A 15,181-nucleotide genomic window follows, 5' to 3' on the forward strand; every position below is an offset into this window, starting at 1 on the left:
CCAGTAACTTCTGCTGTAGCCTTTGGTGGCTCAGGGTCTCTGGGTTAAGTCGCCGAGCTTGGCTGTAGTCCTCTAGAAGACAAAGCTCGTCCAAAAGGTGGAGGGGAAAAGCTTCATTTCTCTGCAGTGGGGGACAGGGAAGGTGGGGGAGTTATTTGTCACAATAGCAATGGGAGGTTTATGTGCAGCTTTTTTGTTGGGATTTGCTGTATTCCAAATAACCTTTCACTACTTTTGCTGAGTCCCACTGGTGATGAAATCTGCTACCACTCGATCTGTAAGTGTAGGTGACTGGCTGCTAACAGCCAGCAGGAGTTCTGAGTGGGAAAGCAGCTCTAACAGCTCTAACAGATACACTAACGCAGTGCAAGCAGAATGTGTGTTTCTCTTTATTGATCTTCACGGATTCAGTCTGACAGCAAAGCATGCTCAACTACCGGCCCACCTGCTGCTTTCAGCAAACTCCGACAACTGCATTTAACTATAAATGCAGTTGTTAGAGACTAATTAAATTATATTCAATATATATCAAAGTATTTCAAAACAGCTCATTTTACATAGTTTCTCAAATCTGCAAACAAACAAGCAACATGCTAATGTCGTGTATCATTGAAAAATATCTCTTAAGCACTAACAAACCCACATAAGTATAAGATGTCACACTCAAAAAAGTCAACTAAGGCACTTGTTTGATTATTTAGATATAAAAATGCTTGATTACTTTAAATATATTATGTTTATAGTTATTAAATGACTCCTTCTTGCTGGTGTAAACTAGATCTATGTCTGCACCCAATGAGAAGAACAGTGACTCTTTCATTGCTAACTATTGCCCGTGCTGCATACCACGGAAAAAGTTCAAATCAACGCAAGCAGGAACAAATGTTGGAAGGTTGTTAAGCTAACACAGCTTCAGAGCTACCAGTTACAGAACTACTTTTTATAAGTTTATAGTTAACAAATCTAGCTCAATCCTATACTGCGTTGTTTTGTTTTCTAGTATACTCCAGGTACATTTTGCTGTCTCAAAGTGATCACACACACACAGATTGACTTTGTGTGGAAATCCGTTTGTCCTCTATTGTTAGCCAGGCTACTGTTAGCCTCTGTGCTATAACTGAGACTTGGTAGGGAGTGTTACAGTCTAGCTTCATTTAGCAGAAGCTAGCCAGTCCTCAGTGCCCAAAGACAACTGTTAGCAGGTTTAATTCATTTGAGAGACAGCGTCTTTCCATCATCACAATATAGCTCATTTCAGAAGCTGGAAATGAGCTATATTGATAAAAGATGGCTGCAGCTTCTAGGTCTGTAAAATGAAGTCTCTTATGTGTGTTGTAAAATACTTCTGGTCCTGTAGAAGTCTACTGGACCTCTGTAAACACTTTGCTATTGCATTTATGGTCTCAGTCACTCATTTCAGGTCATACTGAATAAAAATGAAATCCATTTTACAAATCTTGATCATATTATGTTTCATCAAGGAGAATCATCTGGGATATCATTGGCTAAGTATAGCAAAGAAAAATAAAATTAGCGTCTGGTACAATACAGTACAGGTTTAATGAGACACTGAGTCGAAGATTGATTTCACCTGGTTGTTTCAACAGAGCTTTCCAAATGCAGTTAGTGAAATCCAACTTTGACAAACGTAACATTTTTCCACAGTTTTTGTGTGCTCACAAACTGTGACATTTCATGTTTAAATCCAATTCACCCCTCCACAGAACAATGGAAACAACCAGGTGTTTTGCTTTACCAACATGTATCGTCTGCACAAACCTACGGCAGTACTAATTATCCTCAACACAAAATGACTCTTAATTAATTCTGCGGTTCATGAGAATCTACACAGCAGCTGAAGAACATTTAGCACAAAAAAATAAGGAAATGGCTTGAAAGAAGTGTTAAAGGAGGAAGAACTAGTGATAACGATAATGTTGGATCCTGTTAACAGCAGACAATTACAGAAAATAATGTCAACAACAAGACTGATATTTGTAATATTTTCTAATCATGTATTAGTTCATTCAACTATGGACGTGGTGGCATGATGAAATTACATTCATTCAACAGATTTTATATATATATATATATATATATATATATATATATATATATATATATATATATATATATATATATATAAATATATGTGTATATATATATATAATATATATATATATATATAATATATATATAAATAATTTTTTTTTGAGTGCAACAGGCTAAAATAACATCCTCTCTCCATGTTCTCCACTTAGCCAGCAACACTGATAGCTCTACCTAAACTTCTTGTTATTGCCAGGCTAGTGGAGCTGGCTGGAATAATAATGCCCCCTGTTAAATTATTCATGGCTCCAGTCAGGTGGAACCAGATGCTACTGTTGTGTCATAAAGGAAGAGCTGTAACTCAACTCAAGCATGGAAGGCTGTTGCTCCACGGAGGGAAAGACTGGATCCAGCATGGATGCTGCTGGGCTACAAACAAAAACACGGAATGTCATGACACTCGCTCGGCTCTTTCCAAGTGACATTTTCCTGCGAGTGTATCAAACAGAGGACAATGGTTCAGTAGGTTGATCCATATGGGGGTAAAGCCTAAGGTGCTTTTTGCTGCTCACCACCCTGTGTTGGTGTTGCTGTATACCCAACCCTGACATTTGTGGCCATGCCCAGAAGATGACCTTTTTTGTCCATGCCATGTTTTAGTGCTGAATACTAATGCTATGGTGCTGTGTGCCCGCCACTCATGGGAACAAGCAGTGCTATTTTTAGCCACATGTCCCCAGCTGCACATCTCCAACCCGGGGCCAATGGGCAATTAGTGTTTGTCTCTCATGGAAGGAGGCAGTGCTAGAAACTCCATAACACAAACAGACATCTGGACACAGGCTGTCTCTGTCCTGCCCCGCACCCATGCCACAGGGTACAACTCTTAAAGCCATGCACTCCCTCCCTCCATCCGTCTCACCGCCCATAAGTGCTCAGTCACTCGGAAGCTCCTCTCTCTAATCTAATTCACACACATTTGTGTGTCTTCACTTCATAGACATTTGTGAAAAAATTACAATTTGTGTTTACATCCGGCACTTTGTTAAGTCCACGCAAATGCTTGTTCCTTAAAGAGGCCATCCATATACTACAGTAGTCACTAGAGAGAAAATATACATATTTTTTGGAGTATAAGGCGCACTTAAAATCCTTTAAGTTTCTCAAAAATTTAAAAATTAAGTGCGCTTTATAATCCAGTGCACCTTATGTATGAATTCTGGTTGTGCTTACTGACCTCGAACTGATTTTATGTGGTACATGGTGCTCAAAAATCTGTCAAAAAACGCTTTATTAAAACTTTGGTAGGCTGCACTGCTTGATGGCTTGTTGGAGCATTACGGCTGCCGTAGTCAGGAGCCGCACGGAGCAATCCAGGTCCAAACTCCGCTTCAGGTCCCAAAGTCAAACGAACACTGCGGCATCACTGAGAGGTAAGAACTGTCTAAATTCTTTCATCTTTACCTGCTTTACCAGGTGTAACAATCAAGTTTAATTTCCAGGCATCCATGAAAACAGAATTTATTAAATTTAACAGCATTAGAAGTTAGCAGGAAGTTTCCACCTAAACATATCATGTTCTGTGTGACAGATTTCTTAGAAAATTAAAATGTACAGCTCTGCTATCACTTCCAACATAAATGAAGACAGAAAACTAAACAAGCAGTGATGTTTGTAGGGTTACTGAAATTGGACTAGCTTGTATATAATGATGTGCTACGTGATTGCTAGCGACACAGCTATGTTAGCATAACATAAACACTAGCTGGGTCCCAAAACATAGGCTACATCCTTCGGAGGCCGCATTTGAAAGCCGATTATGTCACAGCCAGGTGACAAAGGCTGTCCCAATTCATCGACTCCTTCAAATGCAGCTGACAAATCCGTCCTTCATTTTCCCCGAATTTGAAGGATGGGTCGGGTGTGGCCTTTTAGGCCCATCATATCCCAGAATTCATAGCGCAGCCCTGCCAATTCCAGTTTCCAACAATGGCGGCCGCTACTAAGTTTTAATATTACTCTTATTAATCTTTCTGGATCACAAACTTAACTTTTAACAAAGTAGCCGTATAAACTTTAAATATCTGTTTAGTTTATCAAGACATCGCATATTTGGAAAAGTGCTCCTGTTTTCGAAGACGTCTGTTACCCACCCGCTCGATAGCTAGCTGGGGGTTCAATGGTCACTCAGCCAGCGAGAGCAGCGACTCCCGGCTTCATCATTTTCAGACCCCTGCTTCTTTTGCTATTCAGGTTAAACATGATATATAAGCACTCAGATAACTGGCTTTTTTGTGTTGTTATTTGTTTCGGAGTAAATCGGTTTGGCTGAGATCAAAGTTATTAGATTATTAGTTAAATAAAACTTTATTAATCCATCGGGTGGGTTCCTCCGAGATTTTCAAAAGCTGAATAAAACAGAAACTTTAAACAGAAGTGTGAGACGGTCGAGAATTTATGCCAGTGTCCTGTTATATTTTAGATAGCAAGGAGCAGACGGCGAGTTTATTAAACTCCACCGAACAGCGGTGACGCAAATCTGAAGGCTAGACTCGTCCCATTTCACAGCCTCGCACTTCGCACTTCTCAGTCTTGAAGGACCCGGCCCACGTAGACCGCAAAGACCGGGTCCTCTGAAGGATGCGGCCTTCGTTTTGGGATACAGCTACTGTAAAGCTGGAGGATGAATGCTAACTTTTTTCCACTCAATAAAAGTTAACGTGAGGGTTCCCGATGGTTAGGGGCAAATGCAATCGCATGGCAGGATGCTGTAAACGGACCAAACTTCAGTCAGGAGAACAACTGAGATAATCCATCAACAATACGAGGTTAGTCATTAATATACTGCAACAACATGGGAATAGAGCAGCTGCCAGAGAATTCAACATTAATGTCTCAATGGTACAGAAGTGGAGGAAGCAAGAAGAGTTAGTTAAGTTAAGTAAACTTATCTGACAGTTTTGTTTCAGTTACTGCACCTTATAATCCGGTGCACCTTATGGTCCGAAGAATACGGTATATATAGAAGCCAACCGCCACACAAAAATAGTCACACAAAATGGTTTCACATCAACTTGTCAGATGTCACTGGCAACTCAGGGATGTGCTCAGGGTGTGCTTTGGTGCAGTAGGCACCAACCATAACATCATCAGACACACGAGATTACAGTTCACTTTTGCAGAGCAAAGTCCTCAACCGGAGGGTGAAGAGCTGGTGATGGAGCTAGTTAGCCCGCAACCATAGTTCCAGTCTTATGTTTTGGTTTTATGTGATGAAATGTTTCCTTAACAACTGCTTTTTACTTTTTCTTATGTGGTTAGGTTTAGGCACCAAAACTAAATGGTTAGGAAACCTTACAGTTCTCTGACATTCTGGAATCCTGGCATGAGGAGTTTTTGATTGGTAAAGTAGACTCATTTTATTAATTAGAAAACCTTGAAAAAGAAAATGGAACCGCAAAGAATAGACTGTTTGCTTTATATTAATATTGGTGTGATCTGTTCGACTAAACTTGGAGTCAAATGGAGAATCAGGTGTTTAAAGGTGGAAAGAGTATCAGTTGCCCTTTACATCTTTTAGAGTTTAGCACAAGCTGCAGTTTCTAGCTCAGGAAACTGAATAATGCATTTTCCTGCCTTCTTGATCAAACTTTCACATTAACTTGTAGAATCATGAAATGGATCACAATTGGACACCATAATGTTCACCCATTTGGATTGTAGCCTACTCACATACTATATTTTTTAGCAATGTACCACCAAAGTAGGACATGTAGGGGATATCTTTCCCTTACTATACGAACACACAGATGCAGGAATGCTTCTGAGATAAAGACAGGGGGATGTTTATCTTATAGTCTTTATTCTTATTTTGAAAATAGGAATATAATTATAGGATCATGCAGCTACTGAATTGCTCAAAATGTAATTATCCTCACCACACACATAAAGTATTGTGATTTCAGCCATCGGTGGCCTCACGGCATCTCCTCCACTCAATACTGACTTTGTTAAAGTTGAGAAACATTTGACTCAACATGACAGAGATCTGGTTAGCAGGTTAGAAGATTCCTGGGCCAGGCCTTTTCTCTGTGGAGTTTCCATGATCTCCCTGTGCCTGCTAGGTAGTCTGACTTTCTCCCACAATGCAATGCTTGTTAGTTTAATTGGTGATTCTAAATTGGCCTTTGGTGTAAACGTAAAAAAGACTGTGTCTCTCTGTGTTTGCACTGAGCCAGACTGGTAAACTGCCGTTTGCTGTATGCCAGGTGTATCAGTTGGATAAGTGTTTTGGAAAATTGATAGATGGCATAAAATCCTCACACAATAAGAAACTGGGACTACTTGTTTAAGTGATTTCCTAAAAAAGCTGACAGATAATGTTCTGACGACCTGATCATATAATTTGTGTAGCCATAAATAGACGCCTGACTACATTTAGTAACATTAAAAAACGAAACATTATCATCAGTGTGTAAATATCAAGTCTGGCAAAGCAGAAAGAAAAATCAACATTCCTTTACCCTCACGATTGCCACTGAACTTTGTTTTCATCTTTCTCTTATGAATGTTGCCTTCAAACATTGCCAATTAAACTAATTGAATCCTGACAATTATTCCAGCGTACAGGCATTTGGGTTGTAATCCTAGATTCCCAATGTCTCTAAGTTAACACAGCATATTATGATATATTTGGTTGAGCAGGTGTAATGAGTCTGTTAAAGAGTCTGCATGTCATGATGACCTCTTTAATTCATTTTAGTCAGGGCAAAGCTAATTCAATCCACCTTATTACAGCTTCTTTATGCAATTATCCCATGCCCCCGTTCACTGATGGGCCAGCATAGAGGCAGTGGATTGGACAGCAAGCTTACTAACCCGTAGAGACCTATAACATAAAACAATGCAGAGTAACTTCTCATAATGTTAGCAAACTGGAATGACAAAAAGGAAATGACTGTGTGGCAAAACATACTCCAGAGACAAGCCTTTTTTTCCCCCCCTCAAGTAATCCGCTGTGAAATTTCACTTGATCAGGACATCAGAATCAATTACATCCTCATATAAACAAGAGCATTAACTCTGGAGCACATTAGCATCCCATTAATCACTCTCAACTTTAAAAGTGGTCGAGAAACAGCTAGTGTACCTTGAAGTGACTGGCACGGCGTATCCATGGTGCTGCCTGCCAATAATATGTTATCAAAGAGCGCGCAATTAACCTCCAGCATGGTGGACAATACACAGAGTAGAATGTGTCCACATAAAGGACACAAACACTGGACTCGATCTCTTCAAAAGCCACTTCAGACATTAAAAAATCCTGCTTTTTGTCGCCTGCTGTTTTAACTATAAAGCAAATACATCACATAAAGCAGACCGTGAATAGCTCCCAGCGGAAAAAAATCTGATTGTGTAAGTTTGGATAAATTAACCTGTAACATCTGAGTGCAGTGTGGGCGAAGCAGACGCAGTAAGCACAAAGGTAGAGACAGAGATAAAGACTGAGATGAACCTGTGGAGATAAGCTTTTTTATTACAAAGCAAATCCCAACAAATAATCACCACTGCCTGTGGATTTTGGCAAGATCCGAATAATCATTCCCAACCCCCAACCTCAGGCACGATCATCTACGTTTTAGAACAGCTCCAAATAGCCCTTACTCTCACCGAGCTGACCACCAGCACAGACATGCTGAAAGGTCAGAGAGGGACACAAACATCTCTTTAAACTCTTTCTGTATGGAGTCTTTCTGCAATACGTGAGCAATTTCCCACGTCACCAGCACCAAAGCCCACCCATAATTAATGATTTCAATCATCTTTAAAACTTCTAATAGTATTGTTATGATGGTATTAACAAGTGCTTTAAGACCACACTGCACTTTGTAACTTTCATGCAGAAGTCTCAAACTGTAGGATACTCACTAGAATTTGCCATAAGGCCAAACTGAGCAATAAGATCATTGATCAGGGGTGAGACTAGGAACCCACCTGTCACTCCAAAGCTGCTTCTAAAGTCCTCTGTAGAGATGTGAGCCAAAGCAAAGACTATCCAAGAAGCACTATGTCAATCAGGGCTGTGTCTTTGAGTGCATAGATTGGAACCACTCAAAGTAAAAGCCACATAGCAATCTGTTTGGTGTTTGTAAAAGACTCTGAAACATAGTGGTGGCAGCACTGTGTATGGGACTGAGTCTCAGATGAAGGGACAAGGAGACAGAAGGATATTTCCCTGTATTTAACTCTTGGGCAGATTTGTCCAAGAATGGAGCAACACAAGATTAAGGCAATGGTTCAGCAAACCCTATAGAACATCTGTGAATACAACTGAAGATCTGAGTTCACAAAATAGAATTTTGTTAATAGAGTGCAACATGACAGTTGCCTCAAAGTGCTGTATATTGTCAGGTAAAGACTTTACATTATAAATACAGAGAAAACCCCAACAATCGGATGACGCCCTATGAGCAAGCACTTAAACGTTAAAGAAATCTGAAGACATGTTTGTCATTATCATTGGTTGAAATTGAATATACAATGCTATATGTGCGCGATATGAGAAAAGATCTGGATACTGGTTACATCCCAGAAACTCGGATCTAGAGATCAGTTAATCGCCCACACTTGGGAAAACTCTCTAACCTCGACTGGTTAGAGAGTGGCTGCGAGAGGTTGCTTACTGTCACTTGGTGAAAATGATAAAACTGGTTGAAAGCAGTATACAGTAATGCACCAAAAACAACCTTGTGATTGCTTTGGTCACAGATTCCCTATAATTTGTATGGAAGGCGCCAACTTGTCTACAGACACTGGCCAAATATTCACTAAGTGGTAGCTGAACTGTGTGACACGAACTGGAAACGTTCGCCTTCAAAGTTGCAAAGTTTCAAAGTCTGAAACATGTTGAATGCAGTGGGAAGGCACAACTTTCTGGTTTGTGTTACGCTTTTCCCAGGTTTCACTAGCACTCAGTGGTTAGTTAGCAAATGTTTGCAGAGTACAAGTAAGGCTCTTTTATTGGCAACTATAAGCTTGCGTAGACAACGACAACCAACCAGCAGGGGAATAGATATTTTTCCGTGATGGCTGGAAGTTGGCTGTGTTTCACGACGAAACCTCTAGGCCTCTGTTACTGAAACCTAAGCAATCCTGCTTGGTGTGCTACCCCCAGCTGGTCTTTCTGGAAGACAGATGTCCAACTGATAAAAACTACATACCAAAATAAAGCAAACATTCTGGTACGCAGTGGAGTATTTTATATAACCTGTAATGAAGTATCTACATTTCATGTACATTGCAAAAGTGGCATTTTATATTGGTGTTTTTTTTAAATAGAGCTTTTTTCTAATTCAATACTTTGTTCTGTATTTGCAAAATACTTGAATTGCTTTTTAAGTTGCATCAGTTAAGCAAACTAGATTTTACCCCTAGAGTGGCTTTGTTATAGGTCAGCGATTTATATAATTGATGTAATTTCTATATATGGTTAAGAAAGTTCTACATAGATTCATAAGCTATGTCATCAGCCTAAGCTTTGTTTAGGCCCTACAGGTTTGTCAGTACTCTGTCAAACATGTAAATTAGAGGCAAAAAAATAGCATCGCCCTAACAGCCAATCATTAGAGCTAACTTCTGTGGAATCTACTCTCATGGTGTTTACACTACAGCAGTGTTGTCCAACTGAGTGAGTGGACTGCCCTGATCAGATGCAGGAACAATCAATTATGAATGCAGGCAGATTCCTCAGATAATTGCATGTGGCTCCCTTTTGACCTCCAGTGTTGTCAGCAGCGAGTCCCCACCACAGCAAACTGCCTCCATGATGACAGCTGGCACAATCTACTTACATTACATTTGAGCTGCAGGAGCCATGGCGTGACACAATCATGTTCACTATGTAAGCATAAACATAGATATATGTAAAACCTCACGTGTAAAGGCATACGTAAGACGATACATACATTTGGAGACAAGCTCGTGAACACAAATACACTGAACATGTGCACACGGTGGATCTGTCCTGAGGCTTATAAAGCTAAAAAGAAAAAAGAAAAAAAAAAAGCAGCATAGATTTGAAATGAAATACCCCGAGGACACATGTTTGCTTTGTCATGCACGGGACAATCAGAGCAAGCGATGTAGTTGTAGACAATGATGATGCACTTACTTTCACTCTGCTGTCACAGAGTCTCCCAGAGCCATCTTTACAGAGATTTCCCAGTGAAGATAGTGTTATGTAACAGTGGCGGTGGACCCTGCTGTTCATATTACTAATGCCTCACACTGTGGCGGGGTCACGTGCCTTATCCAGGCCACATCCAGACGCCAACGGCAGCCGTGTTCCAGCTGTTACTATAACCTATAGCTTTAGTCACTCAGGACCATGCTGAACCATGCTCCTCTCACAATCCTACATCCCAAGTGTTAAGCACGTTAAGCACCCTAGACCATTTCTATCTGTTTTTCTCCAATACCACCACTGGAGGCAATTCTTCATATTAGTTAGTATTAGTAAAGCGCTATACAAATACAGGCCATTTACCATTTTAGTAATGCTATTGGGCTTATCCACAAAACTATACACCGATTGTATAATGATACACAAAATTCACAGTTCACGTGGTTTCAAAATTATTTTGTACAATGGTGCAGCAAGTCTGCTCACACATTGTGTGAAACACTCAGTGTACTACAACTCCAGTGCTATAGGTGTACTTCAAAGCAAGTTAATGGGTTCATGAGCTATCTCAAGCTTAAAGTCAGAGTATTCAGTGTCACAAATACTCTTTTTACCTGACTAAATCACAGTGGTAACTTATGCTGAGCATAATGTCCTCAGGAGCAGGTTATGTTCAGAGGTTTGGTTTGAAATCAGCCGGAAATGCCACATCACTGATTCTTTTATTTGCAGCACGTTTTTAAGCGTGATATATGTCCTCGACTGGATGAATACATATGCAACTTGTTAAGCCATACCTTACCAGCCCAAACTGGGTCTCTCTGTAATGTATTTAGTAGGTGATGCAGAAAAATATATAAATGTTTTTAGATTTAAAAGTTAAAATTTATGCAGTCCATCATATTATTCAGAGCTGCTCATCGGGCCAAGTTGGAATCTTTGGTAGGTGGATTCTGGCCCTCGGGCCTTATGTTTGACACCACTGAACTAGAAGTTAGGTAATAGCATACCTTTTGTTAAGGAAAAAATAAACACAGACCAAACCATTTGAGCCACACACACCTCACCCTATCATTCCAAAGCATTGGTTAGTAATGTTTTACAGTGCTTTTAAACACTAGCTACAAACCACAAGCTAGCTTTTTTATCTTATTAGCCTACATTTGTTGACATGAACAGCCAGAGAGTTAGCAAAACAGAAGGAAATTTAAAACCAGACATATGTCATGACTTAACATTGTTTTATTCCATCACTCAGACAATATCCCACCACTTGTGTTCCATAATTACAGTAAACTAAATCATTCAATGCTATCTTTCCACACAACCAGCAGTGAAGACGTGCTTTGTCCAAAGTAGTGAGAGTTGAACGTAGATGGTTTTAAACATGGATAAACCATCCAGAAAAATTAAACCTGTGCAGAAATTCTATTTGAAGACCATCAGATGGCGATAATTGTGGTTGCAAAAGCGTTCTGGTCCAGTTTATATGGAAAACATGTTCCAGACTTGATGTCTGTAAACATCTGCTTAATGAGTTCATGGGCTCAGTCACTCATTTTGAGTGATATTCAATAAAAAAAAATGTATGTCTTTCACACGTTTCAAAAAGTTTATCTGTGCTCACTGGCCACCAGGTGTCAAACACGTCATTAGCCAATGAGCTAACAGCTGACAGTCAGTCCTCCAGTTTTTTGAAACCAAGATGCAGATGCTGAAAACTTTCATTTCAAGTGGTTGACATTACAATAGCTATGTCCGCTTTTTTATACTGACTATGAGTCTATGTCAAACAGCTGTCCTTACTTTGGCACAGTATGCAGCACTGTGGGTGGAAAGTGCAGTCTTACCCTCTGGCACCACAGGGAACAACAACTTTTCTGGTGAAGATAAAGTTTTGCATTTTTTAATTCTTCACAAACAGACAGCTGATAATGTTGTTTTTTCCCCCCTAAGCAGTTATTAATTTTACATTTGACTTGCTACAGTTGAATTTTATTGTTGTTGTTTTTTTAGCTTTTGATTATATAATTAATGCTAGTTTGATTGTTAGCCTTACAAGTGTACAAATGTGTTACCTGGTAAGATAGAGGGAAAAAAAGTATAATTCAATCAGGCAACAATATTTTCTTAAGAAGAGAATAAATCTCTTTGCCATGAGCTTTTTAACTTTGCAGTTGCAATAAAATGTTATAAAACACCCTAAAGGAAAGAGAAAATCCCACCGAGCTTAATCTGTGTACTTTAATGGATCAAAAGTGCATTTGTATGCAAAACCCACAACTCAGAACTTTACTGTTTTCATTCATTCTCTGTGCTCTCAGCAAAAGAGTCTTTATATGTATGTAGCAGATTGAATACAGATTAGCTTATGAGAATCTTGACACATTAGTAAAGCAGCAAAGCAAGTACATATTGTCCCCGGTATAATTAAAATATAATTTTACTTAATTAATGTTTAGTAATTCATTAAAATTATATTTAGTACTTGAATTGTTTTCATTTAAAAAACAGTCATTACATCACTACTAAACTCATTAAACTGCTCTTCGGTTTTATTCATGTGCCATTAAGGCAAGCACCAAATTAATTTTTCTAATTCACATTCAGTATTCTCTCTGAGTCAAAATAAATAAAAATGTTTGAACCCCTAGCATGTTTCACCACACCCATTTGCTGCGTATGCAAATATTATCTGACCCTGGGGCTAGGTTTAAAGGGGAAAAAAAAAAAAGTACACTTCCTCCCACCACCAGCAGCACCCTACTGCCACTCCTCTAGGAATCTGCTCCGTGGACAGCACGCAAATTTTTGGTTTGAAATATGAAAACTTGCCTCCGGTGCATAGTGAGGATAAAAGTCCCTCTGCTGCCAGCAAAGGGATCGCCAGCGAAATGATGAATGGCCATGTCTGCTTGTCGAGGTGGACAGGAGGAGCTACGGCACGGATGGGAGTTTGGCGTCAGAGTACTCTCTCATACCCAAGGTGTGAATCGAGACTGACAGTTCTAATTCTGGAAACACTGCAAATGAGTGACCTTGGGAGGCACTCGTGCATTCATGCACAGATACACATAAAATATTTTCTCGCAGTAAAAATCATAATACATCCCTGTATGTCCGCTGCCAATGCTGCAATCTGCTACAGCCAATGCAATATGCAGAAACAGTTTTACCCCTTACATATTTACACTGTACCCATTTATAATGGACAAACATACACACCGTATCATCTTTCAGCTATGAAACACACACACGCAGCCACACAGACAGTATACACTGTTATCTTAACGAAAACAATGGATAATCTGAGCAAATATTTGGTAAAACCCATTCAAGCAAATGCATCCATTTCAGTTGAATGCTTTTTCCAATTAGTATTCCTATCTCCACTTCACTGACATAAGTTCAGCAATCCTACTAGTTTCCTTAACCTAAAGCTAAACACACCTCCTCTGCAAATACAATCTACAGAAAACATCTCCTGACAGGCATGGCAGTGACAGCTGGGACCAACGTCAAGCCCAAAAACCATGTTATATCACACACACTGACCATAAACACACTGCTCCAGCTATGCTAAGGTAAGTGTATGCTTTAAACATGTTTCCCCATCAGGTCACCAACAACACAGAAAAAAAAATAAGCATGAATCCTCACTGCATGCAAATGATGCTTAATGTCCTCTGGCTCTTCACCGTGCTGTCAAACCTACACTCCTGGGCAGAGCAGCTCAAAACATGCTGATCCATCTCCAAGATATGCATAAGAGGGTAGACGGTTATGAGTGTGTAAGAGGCAGTGGGTTGCATTTCAATTATGTTTGCCACTAAGAGATATTGTGATCATCCACCAGCAGCAGCATCAGCAGCAGCAGCAGCATCAGCATCAGCATAGGAAGCCTGCAGCAGAGTCAGTGCAACAATCCGCGGCTCGGAAAAACATACACAGCTTGACAGCCAACAGTAGATTGGTACACTACCTTAGCAGAAAGGGCCGACGAGGAAATGGCAGGTGTCTCCTACTGTGTCGAAAGGAAAGAGAAGCAGCCGGCAGCAGGACCAGGACGATGTAGCATAAAATGGTTCATCAATGCTCGGCAGAAAGAGGCACAGCCAGGCAGCGCAGGCAGAGAGAGAGAGAGAGAGAGAGAGAGAGGGACAGCCACCGAGCATCATTCAGTTCACACTACCGTGGCTGTGCAGCAGAGCACACACATCAACACGCCCCCTTCCTCTCTCTCCCTCTCTCGCTCTCTCTCACTTTCTCTCTCACACACACACGCACGCACGCTTAGTCACACAGACACACGCACGCTGGGGTGCAGAGGCAGTGCAGTGTGCAGTGGTGCCGAGCAGTGCACCTTCTCCACGATGTCTTTTGGTCCTCTTTAATCAGGACCGTCTCTGTCCTGTTCTCTGCAGTCACAGACAATTCTGTCAATAAACGCTGCCAGCGGCGTGTTGTATCCTACTGCCCGCTCACCTAACCAGCCACTGATGAGTAGCCATGATTGAAGCTGGCAAGGTCATGCAAGGTTCTCTGACATCCCCAGCTCCAGTGCTCCCAGCTTTGTGGCACTACCTCCCAGCTACTGTATTTCTTTTGCAAGCTAATACAGGAGCACCGCCTTTCCTCATCATGGGTCATCATGCCACAGAGGCTGCCCAGCGGCTCGACAAAGCCTCACTCGCTGTCAAGTTGGGCAAGACCAATCAGCTGTCATAAACAGCAGCAATACCGCGGCCGTCCAATCGCAGATCAGGAAATCAAGTGCACAGGGGTATTAAAGGGGATTATTTGGGTCATCCTGGGTTTTTTTACTACAGGGAGATGTGGAGGATAGCAGCACAGCATGTGTGGTGTGGCTGCCCTCTGTGGCTGACAGTGGTGCTGCACTCTGTTATGGGAAAAGGAGAAGCGGGAAGAGCAGGGCCCAAAACGACTTCC

General features: G+C 40.7%; 1 protein-coding gene across 2 annotated transcripts in view; it reads right to left on the reverse strand.

The window, feature by feature from the left end:
- rimbp2b (RIMS binding protein 2b) overlaps positions 1-15,181 on the reverse strand; it is a 103,550-nt gene that overhangs the window by 82,464 nt on the left and 5,905 nt on the right. Inside the window, exon 4 of one of the 2 annotated variants that reach the window (XM_042222800.1) lies at positions 2-121. In XM_042222800.1, coding sequence (XP_042078734.1) covers positions 2-121 — 120 coding nt within the window. Of the gene's footprint in view, position 1; positions 122-14,213; positions 14,233-15,181 lie in introns of those variants that run through there. The other variant, XM_042222801.1, reaches the window with a different exon arrangement.

Source organism: Haplochromis burtoni, unplaced genomic scaffold (genome assembly GCF_018398535.1).
Source record: "Haplochromis burtoni strain Fernald_Lab_line unplaced genomic scaffold, NCSU_Asbu1 Contig_95, whole genome shotgun sequence".
NCBI classification, from domain to species: domain Eukaryota; kingdom Metazoa; phylum Chordata; class Actinopteri; order Cichliformes; family Cichlidae; genus Haplochromis; species Haplochromis burtoni.